Below are 18,791 nucleotides of genomic sequence, written 5' to 3' on the forward strand. Positions count from 1 at the left end.
TTAGCATAAATCAATGTTTCACTTGAGACATGTACTACTGGTAAAATATAAGAGGATTTTAGGTGGCACATATGTAGAATTCATAAATTTTCATGGTGTGAATTTACTTTAATGTATTAAAGTATATAACTATCATAGCAAACCTCTGATATAAAATTTCATATCATAGTACATTTATATAGAAAAAAGTATGATTTCAAGAAGGCTTTCAATTAAATAATAGGAGAGAGAAGACAGAATTGCATAGCTCTTTAAGGTGATACTCAAAATACTGAAACTTGGTAAATACTGGCAAAGAATTTTAGAAAATTAGGAAGTGAGAAATTACTATCTTCTTTGGTGAGATGATCTTTTAATCAACTCGAGTGGGATAAGAATGCAGAACTTGCTTTCTGCCCATAGCATTACTTCACACCTGATTATCTGTTCTGCCAAATATGAGACCACCACTTCTTAGCACTAAAATAAAGGGAAAGATTCTTTTTTCATTCATAGTATATTTGACTCTGATCAGTTACCTTAGTATTACTACTGTAGCAACGAAATATCCCTTCCAACCTGATACAGTTCACTAGAAGCTAAACTTCATGGGGGAGAGAACAGCATATGGAATGGATCAACACAGCCATAGCTAATGATTTTTTGTTTTGCTGATAAACATTAACTACTAACTAATGCTGTAAGTTCACCAATTTCCTAAAGTAAATTAATTTCTTGATTATTGGTAACAGAAATCCATTAGAGCTAGATTCTTCAATTGTCTCTTTAGATACTAAAATTCTTCAAGTGCACAGTTTATGTCTCTCTTTCTTAATATGTAATTTTGTAAACAATAAAGAAGAGTTGAGGTGTAAATCAGAGGAAAAATGTAAAATTAATAACCAGTTATTGCATAAGATGCTTTTAAGACTCCTAAACAATGTCATATTTATACTGAAGATAAAAAGATACCATTTACAGTAACTGACAGAAGAGAAATGAAATAATAACTCTTGGCCTGTGTACCGTCAGAATAAGTATTTTTTAAATTCTACTTGTCATTTAGCAGGTAAAGAGAAGCAAACAGGAATTGTGTAGAAAAAAACAAACAAACAAACCAGAGAAAAGTTCAAAAGGGAAAATTCAGGCAGTGTTGCTCATCTTGACACCAGGAAAAAGTGGATCAAAGTTGTTTTAGTTCTAAAATAAAATCATTCAATTATTCATGCCAGTGAGAGAGAATGAGAGAGAGAGAGAGAGAGGGACAGAGAGAAGAATCTTACATTTTAAAACAAAACAAAGCACTCAGGAAAGAACGACAGCCATCTCTCCATTATTCCTGTGTAGATTATCTACACTGAGATTGACTTCCATCCCAGTTTAGATATTTTTCTGGTTCTCCTCAATTCCTCAGGTGTTTGTAACTTACCCTCCCACTATCCTTCCCAAGAATGTGACCAGGGAACATTTATGTATGGATTTGCATTTAAAACTTGAAAAGCAAACAATTCATTTTTTGCTCATCTCCTACAGTTTCATTAAGTAAGAGGCTATTCATTCCCCTGGACAATGGAGATTTGACTGTAGTTCAAAAGAAGGAAAACAAAAGATGCCAGCCAACTGGATCAACAAGCCTGCTTCAAAGAAAAAAAAAAAAAAAGAGGTGGGGGGGGAGTAAACTAAACATGATTAGACTTAGAAGAAAGGATCCCCAAATAAACAAATTATGTCAACCTAAGAAATCTTTCCACGGTTAGCAGGACCAAAAAAGGAAGGACTGTGTAAGACAGCTCTAATATGCATGTGTATGTGGAGTATTGCGAACAACCAACCTAGGTCAACGTCACATTCAAAATTTTTAGATACAATTGAATAAAGAAAAGAAAGGTTTATATTCTAATCAACCAATGAAAAACAGAATGAAAATGTTGCCACTGTCCCTCACAAAAGTATAAAGTCAAAAAGCTCTGCAGGTATTAAACCAAACACTCAGTCTTCTGCTTCCTAATTTATACATATTTCTAGGACATCCAAGGCAAGCCCATTGAGACACATTTCAATGGAGAGCCATGTGGATACACTCATTTTGAACTCTGTATTTTAATTAGTGGACAAGGCCAATCTTGTGGTGGATTGCTGTTTTCAAGTAACTTCTTACGTTAGCTCAAACTTAATGGTATCAGAAGTGAAAAGTAGGACTGTTGATTTAGACTTACCCTGTCTCCTTGTCTACTTCTTGCTTTAGGGAGCAGACATGCTGCTGACATCGGTAGCAGAACCACTGGCAGCTTCCTCTCAGTGGTTTTGCTATGGCAAGGAGCAGAAGACCAGAGCATCTTCAAAAGATTTACCTGGAGGGACAGGGAGGAGCAAGCTACTGGCAGCTGGGGGAGAAGAGGGAGTGCAAGCTAATGCAGGCGAGGTTGGGGAAGAACGTACTGAGTTTAATATTCCATAGAAATCAGTGAGAAGATTTCTGATACTGCATTAAGATATTATGAAAATTGGGTCTTGTAATACTGATGTGGCTGTGATATATATTCAGACATCTACACTGTGGGTTTTTTCTGGCTGCGACTTTTAGGCTTTTGGTACTGATATTAGTATAAAAAAAATCTTCCCATTCAGACTGGAAAAGAATTATTCCAAGAATCCGTCCAATGCCAAGAGAAACTATAACTAACAATAACAAAGGCATGTGCCCATGCATTCTCTCTCATTCGCCATCTTTCTTGTTCCTTTGACACGCCTACACACACACACATACATACAACCTGGGAGAGGGCAGAAAGAAGGGGGGCTATAAAAGAGAAAGGGACAGAAGCGAGATGGCAGGTAAGGGAGGAGGATAGAATATATTTTATATGAAAGTATTTTCCAAGTAGTTGAAGTTGATAGTTCACATTTAAATTCACTTACAGTGTGGAAAGACACAAACGGGAATTAACAAAAACAATGAAAGTAAAATGACAATAATGATAATATTTACTGACTGCCTTCTACATTCCAGATACATAGGTGTTTTATATATGATGTCTCAATTCTTACAACACCCTGATGCCTAGATCTCATTATCTGTATTTTACTGATGAGAAAAACTAAGTTCAGAGTCTTAAATTAACACATTTAACATGTAACAGAACCAAGAATCGATAACCGATCAAGCTGTCCCCACAGTCTTTATTTTGGCATTATAAGATCCAGACCGCTAAACAATATGTTAACTACTCAGATATACAATCTGCAACTAAAGAAAGAGCTGATATATTGTAAAACTCTGGTTACGGAAAGGCAAAAATAGTTCAACAAAATTTTGAAAAATTTGCTTCAAAGAGGTTGATATCAAACCCTAATCCACATTTTTCATTAATATTCCTGGTTAAATCAAAGAACTTTATAACTTTTGTCTCAAGCAGTTAATACAATTTAAATGGGTTAGCATCATCATGAAAATAAACATTTATCATTCCACTCCTTTCACTGTCATACACACAACAAGCTTCAACAGTTTAGAATTTAATCTACAAAAGCAGTATTCCAAGTATATCTTGAATTTGCAGTAGCTTCCTGGAGGCTAAATGTAAAAATCTGTATAAGATAGTAGAATCTACGTGTTGTACATGGATTTTACTTTTATCTGGTAAAAGACATAATGCTGATGTGATATAAAGTCAGGAAGAATTTTCTTGGACTTTATGGAAGTAATTTTTTTTTCATCATTACCAAAGTATCACCAAGTGGGTCTACTGTAGGACTTTTGACATACCTTCCATGGTGTTGGTCAAAATACTGGCTAGACTCATTGCTCTTTGCCTTGCTGTAGGATCTTCCAGCAAATCCATGGAAACATGATAAGAACTGGATCGTCTCTTTCTTAGTTCTGTTTCAGTAGTCGTGCCCTGAAAATAAAATTTCAGATAAAATAACTATTATTCTTAAGGGTAGCAAAACCCAAAGTGTACCTATAATAGGTACTATTTAACTAAATGCCCACCAGATGAGAACAGCTCATTAAGATATTGCTGGAATCAGCATTCTTGGGAAGCGTTTCAAAGCCCATCAGATTTTCAGCCTTCAGTGATTTTTGGGTTTGCAATCAAGATGGACTTTAATTCCTCCACAGTGGAGCTTTTGACTGGAGGGATCATACCTACCATTGCATAGCTAACCTTTTAGCATTTCAACCAATCCTACCTAGAACTTCAGATTGAAACTCATTGTTCCTTGATTTACTCTCAGGTTGAGTTATTATATCTTTACAGACACATATTCATGGTTTAATGTACGGAAACAATTTCTAAGGTTTCCCTAATATGCATTAGTAACATTCCCCCTAAAATGTGAATTCAACTTGTAAAATGCTTTTGTTCATTATAAATAGGTAACATTTCCTAACATCCTTAATAATAAAAGCAAATATTAGAACTAATTTATAACTGTCTTACATTTGCAAAACAACTCCACAAACCATCCACAAAACAACACATCCTTGGTGCCGAAACTCTAATTTAAGTCAATAACACCAATTTGGGGAACTTTGATTTTTAACCATGATAAAATGATTTGATACTTTTCTATTCCAAAATACACTCAGGAAGATTTCAACATGGGCAGAAATTTACTCCTACTTTAGGAGATCAAACAAGGAAGTTAATTATCACAGGAAGAAAGGGCAAAATTCATGCATTTCAAATGCAGATCTGAGTGCTAATAATACACAAGAAGTCATTTTTAGTTGAGGATCCTCCCTATTTCAAAGAGCAATATGAGTCCTGTTCATCTACTTTGACTTTATTGTGGAATGAGTAATTAACATTATTTTATTAACCTGCATCCTTCCGATGCAGACATATTCAAAAGCAAAGTTTCCACTTAGTTGATATGATTGCCATTAATGGTGACAGACATCCATACAGGCCATTCTAAAATTAATTTTATGGTAGAAGAGAAGCAAAATTGATGAGAAAATAAATTACTCCTCCCTGTTGAAACTAAAGGCCTTCAAATCAAAAGGCTGTTTTTCAGAAATTAAAATATTTGGCCTGGTCAGAGAGGCAAAATTTTAAGAAAAAAATAGGGTCACTTAAAGGTCATCTAGTCTCTTCTGCTCTGTACAGAACTATATGTGCAATCCTAGATCTGTCTAATTTTTAATGATAGATTTCTGATCTTCTAATGATATTACTGAGGAAATTCTTTCTTAAGTTAAATTGCTTCTATTGAATTTACATGTCAAGGATACTGTGTGCTTTGGTGGGTATCATTTGGCTTCAGCGGTTTATTTTCTATTCTCATTTCCCCCTCTGCAGTCTCTCAAAGCCTACTCCTTTGTCTGCACCTTTGGCTCAGTGCCCTGCCTCTGAGCGCCTGGCTGTGTGACTGCAGAATGGACATGATGGAGTGGGAAATAAAAGGATTTCAGTAAGTTTTGCTTCAAATGGGCTCCCATTTGCCTTCAGAGATGTATCCTATCCTCTCTGATAGGACAGGGGTTTTATGGTAATTACTGACAAATTCTATTTTCTGAGATACTCCTTGTATTATGCAAAGAAGTTGCGGATTTGTTTGTTCAATTAACATTTATCTGTTCTCTTCACTCTTTTGGTCTGAGTAAGTCTTGATTGGCCCAGGAATCTCTATTTTTTTTTTCTTTAAACTGCTTTATTGAGGAATGACTGACACGTAAAAAGCTGTGTATATTTAATATACACAATTCAGTGAGTATACTCTTGTGAACTACTACCACTATCAAGGCCACAAACATCTCCATCACCTTCCAAAGTTTCCACTCATCCCTTTATTGTTGTTGTTGTTGTTGTTGTTATGATTCATGATGAGAATACTTAACATTAAATCTACCATCTTAGCCAATTTTAAGGCTACAATGCAGTATCATTAGCTATAGGCATTATGCTATATAAATCTCCAGAATTTATTTATCTTGCTTAATGGAAATTGTGTACCCTTTGGCCATCAAACTCACAGAAGCAGAGAGCAGAATGGTGACTGCCAGGGGTTGGGGGAGAGGGAAATGAGGAATATCCAGTTTTAAGAAGCATCCCTTGGAATTTTGATGTAAGTAGTCTGAGGGTCAAGTATATTTGGAGAAACACTGGGCTAAAATGAAAATGTTTGCTTCCTTAGCCATTTCTTACTTTCCATTTAAGAAAGTTAAAAAAATTCAATGGAAGGCAATATTGCAGTATGGATAGAATGCAGGGTCAGTAGCTTACACACCTGGGGTCAAATCTTAGTTCCATCATGCACAGGCCTCAGTTTCCTCCTCTTTAAAATGGGGATAATATTAGTACCTATCATAAAGGGTTGTCGTGAGGACTTAATGAAATAACACATGTAAAGTGTTCCAGGCAGTGTCTGGTACATAGTCAGCCATGATTATTTTAACAGAGAAGTTGATATTCCTTCTGCATTCTTCCTGGTTCCTTCACTACAAAGTTCTACTTTTTTCACTATTTTATCTGACTCCAGGTACTTGGATGTTTCTTTGGGAGAAAGTGGTAGGGAGAGGCCATGGGAAAAAAGCGATCAATGGCTATTTCTGTAACCTAGGTAAGCAGTAAGAAGCTCCTCTTTTAGATGACAGAAAGCTGACTCCATATGATTTTAATGTGGCTGAAAGAGCTTCTCCAACTATAATAAATGGGCTTGTTTTAGAAAAATCATACAAAGAAGATTACAATATGATTTGGCAAACTATAAAATACAACCCAATGACATTGCTAGAATAGTTTTATGTTGGGCAATAAAATCTTATTTATTACCAAAGTTAAGAAGCACCTTATGTTTTACAAAGGCAAATGTCAATAATATATCCCTGTAAGTGTCTGCTATTTAGTTGAAACTCTTTTTTATATGTTTGATTTAGAGCCTCTTTGTTTACAAAAAGAAATCATGATAGTAACACAAAAAATGAAATCTGCTCTAAAAATTGCAATGCATGACCCTACCAGGTACTTTGAGTGACTTCTTTACCACACAAAGGTACAATGGCTGGGGTCATTTGAGTGGGTGCTAAAAATGTTACAGCACTCTGACCTGCAAAGAAAAAGAAATGTTGCATTGCAGGATTTAGATGTCTTTAGTAACAGTATCTACTTCAAGAAGAAGTATCAAATTCTCTTTTTAATGGAACAGTGGTAACAAGATCCTTCAGTTGCATATTTATATCATTTCTTGCATTTCATTTGATTATATTAATTAAACATCATGTTTGATAAATTGTTGCTGTGCTTTTTTGGCAAATATCATACCCCTAGGCCTTGAAGGATATCCTTTTCTTCTTCCCATATAATGATGAATACTTCTAATTAGATTCTGTGAGAGCCAACCTATATTTTTAATTAATTTGTAGAAACATCTAAATAGAAAAATTTGACAAAGTGAGTTCACAGCTAGAGTGAACCAACCCGAACAAAAGACTTAACAAAATCCCTGGATATGGAAATCAAAAAATACTCCTGCCTGCCCCAGCCACAGGTCCCTTCCCAACAGCGGCAGTTTTCATTGGCCTCACCTCCGGAAGGAGCTGTCCAGCTGGAGACGTGAGGGCAGAAGGGCCGCCAACCAGCGAGACCACTCCATTGCAATCCACGGCACTGTGCATCTTTCCATTCACCGGCAGAATGGGGAGTACCCTGGAGGCACGGCTGGCCTGGCTGACATTGCTGTGACGCCGCTCTCCATGTCTGTGTGGCACAAACAGAGAGTCTCTCCGGCTGTCATTGTCTTCAAAGGTGCTGTGCTCATCGTCAGCAAAGTCATTCTCAGAGCCAATATCCTTTGTTCGACCTCTGAAACTGAAAAGGCTCGCCCTACTGTTGCGTCTTGGAGAGAAAAGGGAGCCACGGATGCTCAATAAAGACTATGAATAATAAGAAAGCAAACAAAACACAGATGAAAAGAATTAAGAGCAGTCATCCCCAACATATGAGACTTGACTCGTTTCAGATCTGCTGACTTACCAGAGGATAAGTCATGGGACAAGTTGGAACCATGCGCTCCTGTGGTAAATGCTGGTGGTGTGCTGGCACTCTCTACCAGGCTCACCTCATCTGTTTTGCTTTCCCTTTTTCTCCCTTCCTCCATTTTTTATCTTCTGTCACTTCTATTTTACAGATGCCTTAAGATAGTCGCAAATACCCCTCGACATTTACTTTGTCCCATTATTGGCACCTAGAACAGAATTTTTTGCTAGACCCTATTCTAGAAACTAATCTCATTTAACATGCCAATGGAAAGCAACTAAACACACACAACTACATTTAGATCCTTTGAAGCCAAAAATATAGCCCAGTAAGAGCTCACTAGTGACCACACCCTGATGCAGATCTCACCACAGAGGAAAATAAAATCAATCTTGCTAGTAGGTCTGTTTAATTATAGTACAAGGAGCAGCTTCTCCCTTTCCCTTTGCATATTTTATAATGTCTTCATGAATAAATTAAATAAATCAAGCTGAGAGAACTGTATGATTCATTCCCTGATTTTCACTCTTCTGTCTCTCAAGAAATCTGAAAAGTACCATATTCACAAAAGCCTGATTTCCAGTAAGTATTTGGTCACAGTCATTACACAGATTTCTAAATGGCTACATTGTCACTGCCACAATGCAGTTTTCCTTGATTCTTAAACACAGATTTCTTGAACACAAACACTTCCTGATTATTACTAGTCTACTTTTATAACTTCACTATTGTAAACACTTTCTTGCCTGTCCGATATCCATTTTTCGTTCTTCTTTCAACGTACCCTGATTATCCTTGACAAATGATCCTCAGTCAAGACTATGACCCAGGCCCAGCCAATGAGTGCATTCCACACCTCAGGCCATAGAGAACCCTTTAAAGATGGGCAGGGCAGCCTGCTTCGTCCATTAGCAGCCACCTTTTTCTTTTACAATTGTTGAGAAAGAGGTGCATTTTCAGTTGGGGTTGCTAAGAATATTGAATGTAAGTTTGAAGTTGCAGTGGCATCTTGCCACTGTATTGGAAGAATTTAGGCTTGAAATATGGAGAAATACTTGGCCATAATAACATGTTTTGAGCCTCTGAATCCAGCCATGCCTAAAGCTACTCACAGATATTATTTATCTGATCTATTCAGTTCTCTGTTTTTCATTTAAGCTGGCTGGAGTTGGATTTCTAGGATTATTAATAAAAAGAATACTAATCTAATCATTTAAATGTTATTAGTTTTATCTTTTTCTCTCCAAAGGATTTAAAGCTAAATAAAATTATTTTGTACCCATATGTTTTTTTATATTTCCTTACCAACAAGTATGCTTTTAATTTTCTTTTTGGCTAAAAAATAATTTTTCTCAATAATGTCTATAAATATCTGTAAAACATTTGTAAGCTTTAAAAACTATCTTACATTATGGAATCCTATTCATTAATTACAGAAAGGACATTTAAAGAGACTGATCTGCTCCCCCAAAAGATGTCCTTTCTCCTGTTCCTGCTCCTGTGTTTTGTCATCTTATTACTAATTTCACTAGTAAGATTCCTTCTTTTCCTTTATTGTTTTCCATGTAAGTAATTATTTTTTTATGTCTCTCTTAGATTACTACCCAATTTCTTTCACCTCTTTTATCTCTTCACAACGGACTTTGAAGAAGGTATAAAAACATGAGAATTACAGGATTTGTGACATACTGGCTATCATCAGCTCAAAAAGGCAGGCACGAAATGCTTGGCAATAAGAAATAAGGTAGAAACTATATGTATCACTCTTAGTAAGACTTTATATTTTAACTACAAGTACTCCACTTAATTAGAGCCAATGGAAGGGTTGGAGGGAAATAAATTATAAAATTATACACAAGGTTTCCCTCTGAGTTCAAAGGTGAATTATGCCATACAAGAGCACAGCTTACATGAGACAGCTGTATGAAAAACGACTGTGCTCCATCTGTTAACATCATCTTCTAATGCTTGCATTAATTATCTAAATCCACAACAATCAAATGCTGCACCACAAATAAAGGATGGGCAATACAAAAAATCTGCCATAACAAATGAATCTCTAAAAAGCAAAACTCCTGCTTTATTATAAATAGGGAGTGAACTAATAACTTAAGAAGGTCGACTATGTCTAATAACTTAAGAAAGTCGACTGTATCTTCAGAATAAAATATCCAGGGACACCTAGGTGGCTCAGTAGAAACCAGCTCTTGGTTTCGGCTAAGGTCATGATCTCAGGGTCCTGAGACTGAGTCCTGAATCAGACTCTGCACTTAGCACAGAGTCTGCTTGGGATTTTCTCTCTCCTTCTCTCTCTGCCCCTCCCCCCACTTGCACATGTGCTATCTCTCTAAAATAAATAAATAAATCTTTTTAAAAATAAAATAAAATAAATCAATATTGATTGTCTTGAGACTTGATTAGAGGTTGTCCTCTTGACTTCCTTCTCCCCCATCTTCCACACTAACAAGTCAAACTAAAGCCTAAGAAATATTTCATACAATCCACCTATGCTACTGAGAAAATTAGAATCTTGCAGTAAAAGCCTATATTATATATATGTTTTTTCAATATGAAAATAGAAATGGTTACCAACACAACTGCCTTTCCATCGTGTCACCACAAAACAGTAGTCTTTAATACTTTGGGGTCTTGGACTTTCAAAAAAATCTAACAATGGGCCTTTTGGTACTGTATCTTAAGAACCTCTACCTTCCTTAATATTTTCTGTATTACTTCCAGGGACTTGGAAAGTGGGATTAGTGTAAATTCAGGATTCTCTTTGTCTTTCCCCCCTTCCCCTCCCTCTCTATATCTTTCCCCTATCCTCCTTCTCTCTCCCTCTCCATCTTCTTAACTATGCATCTATTTACCAGCTAAAAGGAAAGGTTTTCAATCTTTTAAAATACAGATACTACTTAAGAAACAAATATCAATTTGAGCCAGATGTTGCATGTTGTATAAGTCAGTAATCACTTATTACGCCCAACTAGCTAGGAAATAGAGTTACAAAGAAGACAGTACTGGGGAAATGTTGTATCTGTGGGCAAAATTTGCAGAAAGAAGTAGGTCAGAACTTAACCTTTTCAGGCTTCACTATTTCACCTAGAATTAGTTCTGTAGGATCTGAATTGAAACAAATTGAAGAGACTGTGGTGCCTGGTGATCTGCAGTTTCAAATTTAGGCCATTTTATCTCTAGTAACCTACCTTCCTTCTCCCCTCCCTCCCTCCCTCCTTTCTTCCTTTTCAACATGACCAATGCTGTAAAAAGGGGATTTGATTTTTAAGGAATTCACATTTATTAAGATTAAATCATAATGATTGTGACAACAACATGAATGAGAATGAATATAAAATGTAGAATTAAAAACAAATTCTATTTTAAATATAAATTCAACCCCACTAATCCTTTAATCTATTCTCTCTCATAATGTTATTTGGACTTGGAATGAATCGAATTGACCTATAAAAATTTTACACATGTTAAATATGAGGTTCTGTGAGACTGTATATACTACAAACTATATGAAGAGCAAGTATAACCCTAAATACATGTATCTTTTTAGTGAAATCAAATTGTAAGTTTCTTTATCAGTTTTTTTAAAATATTCTTTCTAGTCAGGCTGTTAAAGTGGAAAGTTCAGGAGTTTCAGTGTCATATCAAATTTGAACACCACCTCAGCCCTTAATAACTATATGACATTTAGCAATTATTCAATTTCACTGGGCCTAATAGTGAAAATAATATTAGCATTACTTATGATAACGTAAAAAGAACACCAAGGATAAAATAAGCACTTGAGAAAGAATGCAGCCCTCCCATTCTCACATCTGCAGACTGGGGATGATGATCACAGTACCTACTCAGGGCTGTAGTGAAGGGCTTAAGTGAGTTCATACCGAAAGCTGCAATGGATTATGTAAGTGTCAGCCATTATCATTGCCATCAGTATTGTTCTCATTGTTATGGTTACTAAATCATACTAAGGTTTCACTACTGGTGACATTATCTTCTGAGAAACTCTGTATCTGGTAATTCTCTAGGTAATTTCAAAATTTAAGGATCCCAAATTTCAAAGTCTCAACAGCTTGTGTTGGTACATAAGCTACAGGCATCCAGTGAACATTTACTGCCCCATATAATCAGGATATTCTTTCAGCACAAATCCCACATTAAACATGAGAGAGATAATCAAATGCAATTAAACACCACTATTTATTTAGTGTCATAAATATTCCTTAGCGCATTCCCACCTAAGAATTTTGGCTACACTTCTAGAAAAATTTTGCTTCATTTTCCTTTGAAACAAGTGTCTGAAGAAAGATTCTTCCAATGAAGTTTGTATGTGAATGGGAACAACTACACAGATGGTCTGAAAGAATACATGGTTCACTTCTAGGAACCTGCCACTCAGAAAACCCATAGGCACTGGGTCCCGGCACAGTTGTGTAGCTAAAAAGGGATGGGAACCATCTGCTGATAATTTCTCATGTGGAAAATTGCCCCGAGATGTTTGAGTCTTCACAAAACCTGAAAACCAGAAACCTTCCCAAGCACAGTGGGGTCTATGCTCTAAAAATGCTTTCTTGGGATTTCAAAAAGTTGCAAAACGCACAAAGTCTCTGAGGTGATAAACACAACACTTGATGAACATTACAATTCTGATAGATCGGTGCCATTGAGGGGGAACGTGGTTTTATTTCTACCAAATTCTGGCATATCTCTTAAAAATGGTCTGTTATGAAAATGCAATTTGTGTAAGCTAATAATATCTTTACCTGATGTGGAGAAGAGAACCTCTTTTCATATGTCAACCTGCTTCCTTCTAAGGAAAAACGGAAACCTTTTCTTCTTATGCTGTCTTCGGATTCGGATTTGCGGACCCCATCTTCCTTCTCTTCTTCTCCAGACTGCTCTTTCTGCTTCTTTTTCTTCCTTCTGTTTTTCAGCTCTTTTTCACTCTTGGAGCTCAACTTTGATGCTACTGAAGAACTCTCTGAGAAAACTCCCACCCCGCCGGCACCGCTGAACTCTCTTGATTCAGCAGACGCTGCTGCAGCCGCTGCCTAGAAGCACAGACAGGAAGAGGTAGTTGCATCCAAACCTCGAAAAACGCTATCCCTGTTCACTACTTAATCTCTCTTCAGTATCATGAGCACGATCGTGGAAAACAACTCTCCATTCTGCTCCATATTTTGGAAGACCATGCATTGTCATTAAACCAATTAAAGAATTAAATTCAAAAGACACGTGGAAGATGATACATGGGACTTTGATGGAAACTTGAAAGCTCTGGCCTCTCACTATGCTCTCTAATTATTCAACAATATGAGCAAGACATTCAAATATCATAACAAATTTTTCTGACTTAACCACTATATGAAGTAAAGAATTTAAGAATTAAAGGTTTCCTATTTTAACCTGATCCATCACACATCCACTTGACACTAATTTTTAGTGCCAATCTAAATTACTGAATTTAATTCAGCCAAGTATTTTATTTTGATAAACTTTTATCTCTCACTTAAGTGAAGTATTTCACTAAGAAATGTACCACAAAAACATACTACAGATCATTCATATATGTATATATATATATCCCAGATCATGGCATCTGAATGAATTTCTAAATTATAAGAGTACAGTTTTGGGAAAGGTAGTCTTTTTTTTTTTTTTTAAGATTTTATTTATTTATTTGACAAAGAGAGACAGCCAGCAAGAGAGGGAACACAAGCAGTGGGATTGGGAGAGGAAGAAGCAGGCTCTCAGCAGAGCAGGGAGCCCGATGCGGGGCTCGATCCCAAAACCCTGGTATCAGGCCCTGAGCCAAAGGCAGACGCTTAACAACTGAGCCACCCAGGCGTCCCGCGAAAGGTATAGTATCCTATCTTGTTGCTGTTACCCCAGTATATTTTATCTATCTGACCTTTATTAAATATTTAGGATACTCAGTATTAAAAGGAAACTGTAGTCAAGATCCAAGAGAAGCCAAAAATAGGCACTTGGATTAGTTAATGCCATTAAATCAAGCAAATACAATTAGAGCAATTCTTGCCTTATTTTGAAGTCTTATCAAATCCAAATTAAATTATTTTTATAGGATAGGAGGCAGAGAATGTGGTGACTTACTACATTTATACACCAGGGTTTTTCTTATGCAATCTGTAAATTTGCATTTAAATACCCTTCATATAAAAATGAATATTAAATAGATCTTTCCTTTTCCAGATTCTAGGAAATAATCTTTTCAGTTTGACTCTGGTTTTCTGATCTTTCCCACCTCTACTGACACTAATGAAGCAACTATAACAAATTCCTCTTCCCCAGAAAATTGAGGGCATATAGATCTCAATACTTCGTGAGCCTGAGTAAATGAGGAGTCACAAGGGAGGAAAAAAAAAAGTCAAGAAAGCAATTATAATTCTCAAAGTTTTGATGCTATCAGCATTGACAGTAATCATCAACATAAAATAACAATCTAAAATTCGAACAGGCTCCTAACAGCAACACATATGACACGTTTCAAGTGTTACTTTTATCCGCTGCTGATTTTGTGCAGTAAATGTCGCTGACCTCACCGGTGCGGTCAGAGATTGAGATCAACAAACACAAAAGAGCTCTACGCTCTTGCTATCTGTACCTGAGCTTCTTCTTGTTGCTTTTTCAACTGTTCGAGCATCTGTTGAAATTCAGCCTCTTTCTGTTCAGCTTCCTCAAGAGTTGCCTGATTCTGTTCCTCATAGGCCATGGCCACCACAGCCAGGATCAAGTTTATCAGGTAGAACGAGCCCAGGAAAATGACCAGCACAAAAAAGATCATATATGTTTTCCCAGCAGCACGTAGTGTCTGAAAAATGTGAGAGATAGTTTGTTAAATTTTATATAGATGCTAAAATCTCACACTCCCAAGTAACACAGTATTTTATAGCAATTCCCTTGATCTCAGTATTTCATGCTTCCTAGAAGAATCCTTTTATCTGTTCTCACCAGTTGGTAAAGGTTTTCCCAGAAGTCTTGAGTCATGAGACGAAATAAGGACAAGAAGGCCCAACTAAAGGTGTCAAAGCTTGTATAGCCATAGTTGGGATTTCGACCAGCCTTCACACAGATGTATCCTTCTGGACACTGGCTGTAATTAGATTAAAAGAAGAAGTCAGTACTGCAAGTCTGGTGGGTGACTTTCCTGTTTTTATAGATGCCAATGTCTACTTTATATGACAGTAGGGAAAACAGATTTCTCTCACCTTACCCAGCACTTAACCCAACACTATGTGGACTGATTTACATAATAACAGAATATATTAGGTCTATTTGTGGATTCCTCTGTGATTCATAATTGTCATTATATTTATCATGTCTCCATATAAAAGCAATCATATCATGATTAATATCTTCTGGGACTTGTAGAAGGAACAGAAGAATAAGTCTACAGGGAAAAAACTGATTTTCACTGAAGATATCTAGATGCAGAGTGTGTGTGTGAGTATGGCAGTAGAGAAGAGGGGGGAAGGAAGGATGGATGGGGGCACATGGAGAGGAGGGAATGTCACAGTTCACAGTTATGACTTTAATGATCAAGCCAAACCTGGCCCCAGTATTGTGCCTGACACTTCTGGGATGCATGATCTTGAGTAAGTTTCCTAACTTTGCTAATCTTTGGGCACCTCATATGTAAGAAAGGGCTAATAACAGGACCTGCCTTACAAATATACAAGCGTTGAATAAGATATTCTATGTAAAGCATTTAGTAATGGTACAGACAAGGAATTAAAATTAGTCTGTGCTACTTATCACTGGGATTTGGAGAAAAAGGCAGCACAATATTTATCATATGAGCCAAATGAAAAGTCTCAGGTATTAGTTATTAATGTCCACAACATCACCTTCCATTGAAGAACAACAGACTTCTTCTATGGTTCTAAATTCTTGCCAAACAGGGAAAGGTAATTATTTCTCTGAATTTTCCTAGGCTTTAGCTCCAAGTGCAATAATTCTTAATAACAAAGTTCACATGTCAATCATAATAATCAAAAGCACTTATTGAGTGCTGTAATAGCTACATGTTCACTAATCCATTTAATCCTCACAGCAACTCTATTATTATACCCATTTATCACTGGAGGAAACTAAGGCAAGGGGAGGAAGTGTTATTTGGTAGAGTCAGGATTGAATCCATGCTAACTTTCCAGCCTGTGCTCTTAACCACTTTGCTAAAATATGCTCGACACACACTCACCATGACTCAGATACTGACATTATCTTCAGAGATCTTACATTTGAAGCCATGGAGACCACATTAGCATATATATAATATCACACTTACAAAAGTACATGCTTATGAATTCCATTAACTTAATCTTCTAATACGTATATACTGCTTTTCTATTTTCCATTGAACTAATTTGGAAGATTAGCTGTGACCTAGTATGGAAAAATAATTGCCGCATATGAGTGTGTGAAGGAGGTGAGAATCCACACTTATTTCAGCTATTTTGAGAATCGGCGTGAAGTGGAATTTATGGAGGGCTTTGAATGAGGAGTGAGGGAGGGCTGGGTGGGTGGGAGGTGGCAAGTTATCAGGGCTGATGGAGCAGTGTGGACTGAAACTCAATACGAAACATCACTTACCCTGCATCCGAGCTGTTGCCACAAAGCAGAGCATCATTTTGCCCTTCCAAAAAATAAAAGTGACCTATTTAAAGAGTGAGGAATAGAAAGAATCATTAAAAAACCCCTCAAAACACATCAGCCATTGTGTTCAGATAACAGACCTCATAATTTCTTTCAACCATAATGAAATGGATAAAATAATAAATATGTATATGGCTAAATGAAAATATTTTAATAATAACTGAACACTAAACAAATATCAAAATATAAAATTTTTTATTAAACAAATGTTTAGAAATTCTGTTTTAAAAAGAATTTTTGGGGGGAAGGAATAACATAGGATTCTCTTATCAGCATTTATTACAAATATAAACTCAAATTGCTTGGGGTAGTTAAAAAAAAAGAGTCAAAGCTGTTTGGCACAAAAAGTGAGAGAAAGGGTACTTTATAAGTACCCTTTTGCATGGTCTCAAAATAGATTCAGATATTTTTTCCTACCAGTTTTAACTTAATTTCCTGTGAAAAGTGAGGTTAGGTTTTTCCTTTCTATGATGCTTTAAATAAATATTGTGTTTTGGATTCTGGCTTGATTAATGTCCTTCAAAGGAACAGCATAAACCTGTTTCTTTGAAGGTATATAATTTTCTAAGTATATCTAATTTCTATTCTTAGGGAAACCTTATGTATAACTTCAATAAGTTGCAAAGATGATCTCAAAAAACATATACATTCATAAACATACATATTCACATACAAAAACATATAACATCAAAACACATACATATACCCCACAAAAAATTATTGTAGTTGTTTTTAGGACTAGTTAAAGCCTATACTGAAGGAATCCCCTAATATATTATACAGGGAAATCTGGGCTGTAGTTTTGCAAAAAGTTTCTGATCCTTACCTCACAATATATACCAAAAAAATATGTCTAGATTTTTAAAGATTGAAGATTTAAAAACAAGTATATTAATATGATACAAAGAATAGTTAAGTGTTTTTATATAGGATATAGGTGGTTCCTTTATATGTATAGTATCTAAGGGAATATTTTTATGATCTCCAAATTAAGAAGCATTTTCTAAACTTAAATAGAGAAAAATGAAAACAAATTTGATAACTATATTGCCTAAATATGAAAATCACTTAAACATCAAAAACAAGCAATAAGATGAAAAACAAGCTAAATACATTTGCCAGAAAAGGACAAAATGTTAACATGCTTGATAAATGAAAGAATTCATGTGAATTCTCCAAAATTTACTATCACTTGATGAAATAATGGGTAAAAAAAATCAACAGATAATTCACGTTATACGAAATATATAACTTGTTAATGGTACTAATAAACATAGTTTAAAAATTCTACTGCAATAATAATTTTTTCTACCAAAAGATTTTAAAATACCGTAATAGTCAATATTAGGGAGAGTTCAGTAAGATGACCAGTTCTGTAGGGATTATATAGTGGTATGATCTCTCTTGAGAGCAATCTGACACTCTATCTCCATAGCCTTAATCTGGTTATACCCTTTGACACCCCCCCACCAAATTCTATTAATAGAAATTTATCTGAATGAAATAATCAGAAATAGAGAAAATATTTATGTGCAAATATTGTTACTATGCTGTTATTACAATATTAATAAGTAGGAAATCCCATAAATCATGAATTTTTTAAAAACTATCCAATGAGTCTTAATCTCTGTTATAGAAATCTTCATAAGAATACTAACTCTTTAAACATGAATATAATTTGAGAAGGGATAAAATTTCACATGGTTCTAAAAACCATGATGGATACTTTAGAATAAGTATCCCAGTAGAATACTGATAATCAAAAGACCAATGGGAGTTGGCTAGGTAATTGCACATGGAGAGGGAGGACTTGGACATCCACATGACACAGAGGCTGGCTTCAGTGGTAAAAATTATACTGAAGTATATGGCATCATAACTGTATTCTGATGTCCATTCCTAAATAAAATCAAACTATACTGATAAACAACTCTAAAACAATGGCTGACCCCAAAAGGATAAATTACAATAACAGAGATTGGGTTTGAGTTTACACTTTCCCATCATCAATAAGTGAATGGCTGGATTGGGGTTGCTTAAGTTTCTGATGAATACACAAACGTAGATTTCCATCGTGCTGAATGATTTCTCTATTTCCAGATATATCATATGCACTCAATACATACAATGAGTCAA

The 18,791-nt window shown here is 35.7% G+C and overlaps 1 protein-coding gene across 11 annotated transcripts in view; it reads right to left on the reverse strand.

Moving 5' to 3' along the window:
* The window catches only part of SCN2A (sodium voltage-gated channel alpha subunit 2), an 81,245-nt gene that overhangs the window by 47,199 nt on the left and 15,255 nt on the right, over positions 1-18,791 (reverse strand). For 6 of the 11 annotated variants that reach the window (XM_040644378.1, XM_008687039.1, XM_008687041.1 and 3 more), the window contains exons 7-12: positions 16,593-16,656; positions 14,952-15,093; positions 14,605-14,811; positions 12,743-13,030; positions 7,514-7,861; positions 3,746-3,878 (exon numbers count right to left, since the gene is read on the reverse strand). In XM_040644378.1, the coding sequence (XP_040500312.1) occupies positions 3,746-3,878; positions 7,514-7,861; positions 12,743-13,030; positions 14,605-14,811; positions 14,952-15,093; positions 16,593-16,656 (1,182 nt within the window). Of the gene's footprint in view, positions 1-3,745; positions 3,879-7,474; positions 7,862-12,742; positions 13,031-14,604; positions 14,812-14,951; positions 15,094-16,592; positions 16,657-18,791 lie in introns of all 11 variants that reach the window. The other 5 variants (XM_008687043.1, XM_008687045.1, XM_008687042.1 and 2 more) reach the window with 4 other exon arrangements.

Source organism: Ursus maritimus, unplaced genomic scaffold (genome assembly GCF_017311325.1).
Source record: "Ursus maritimus isolate PB19 unplaced genomic scaffold, ASM1731132v1 scaffold_1, whole genome shotgun sequence".
NCBI lineage: Eukaryota > Metazoa > Chordata > Mammalia > Carnivora > Ursidae > Ursus > Ursus maritimus.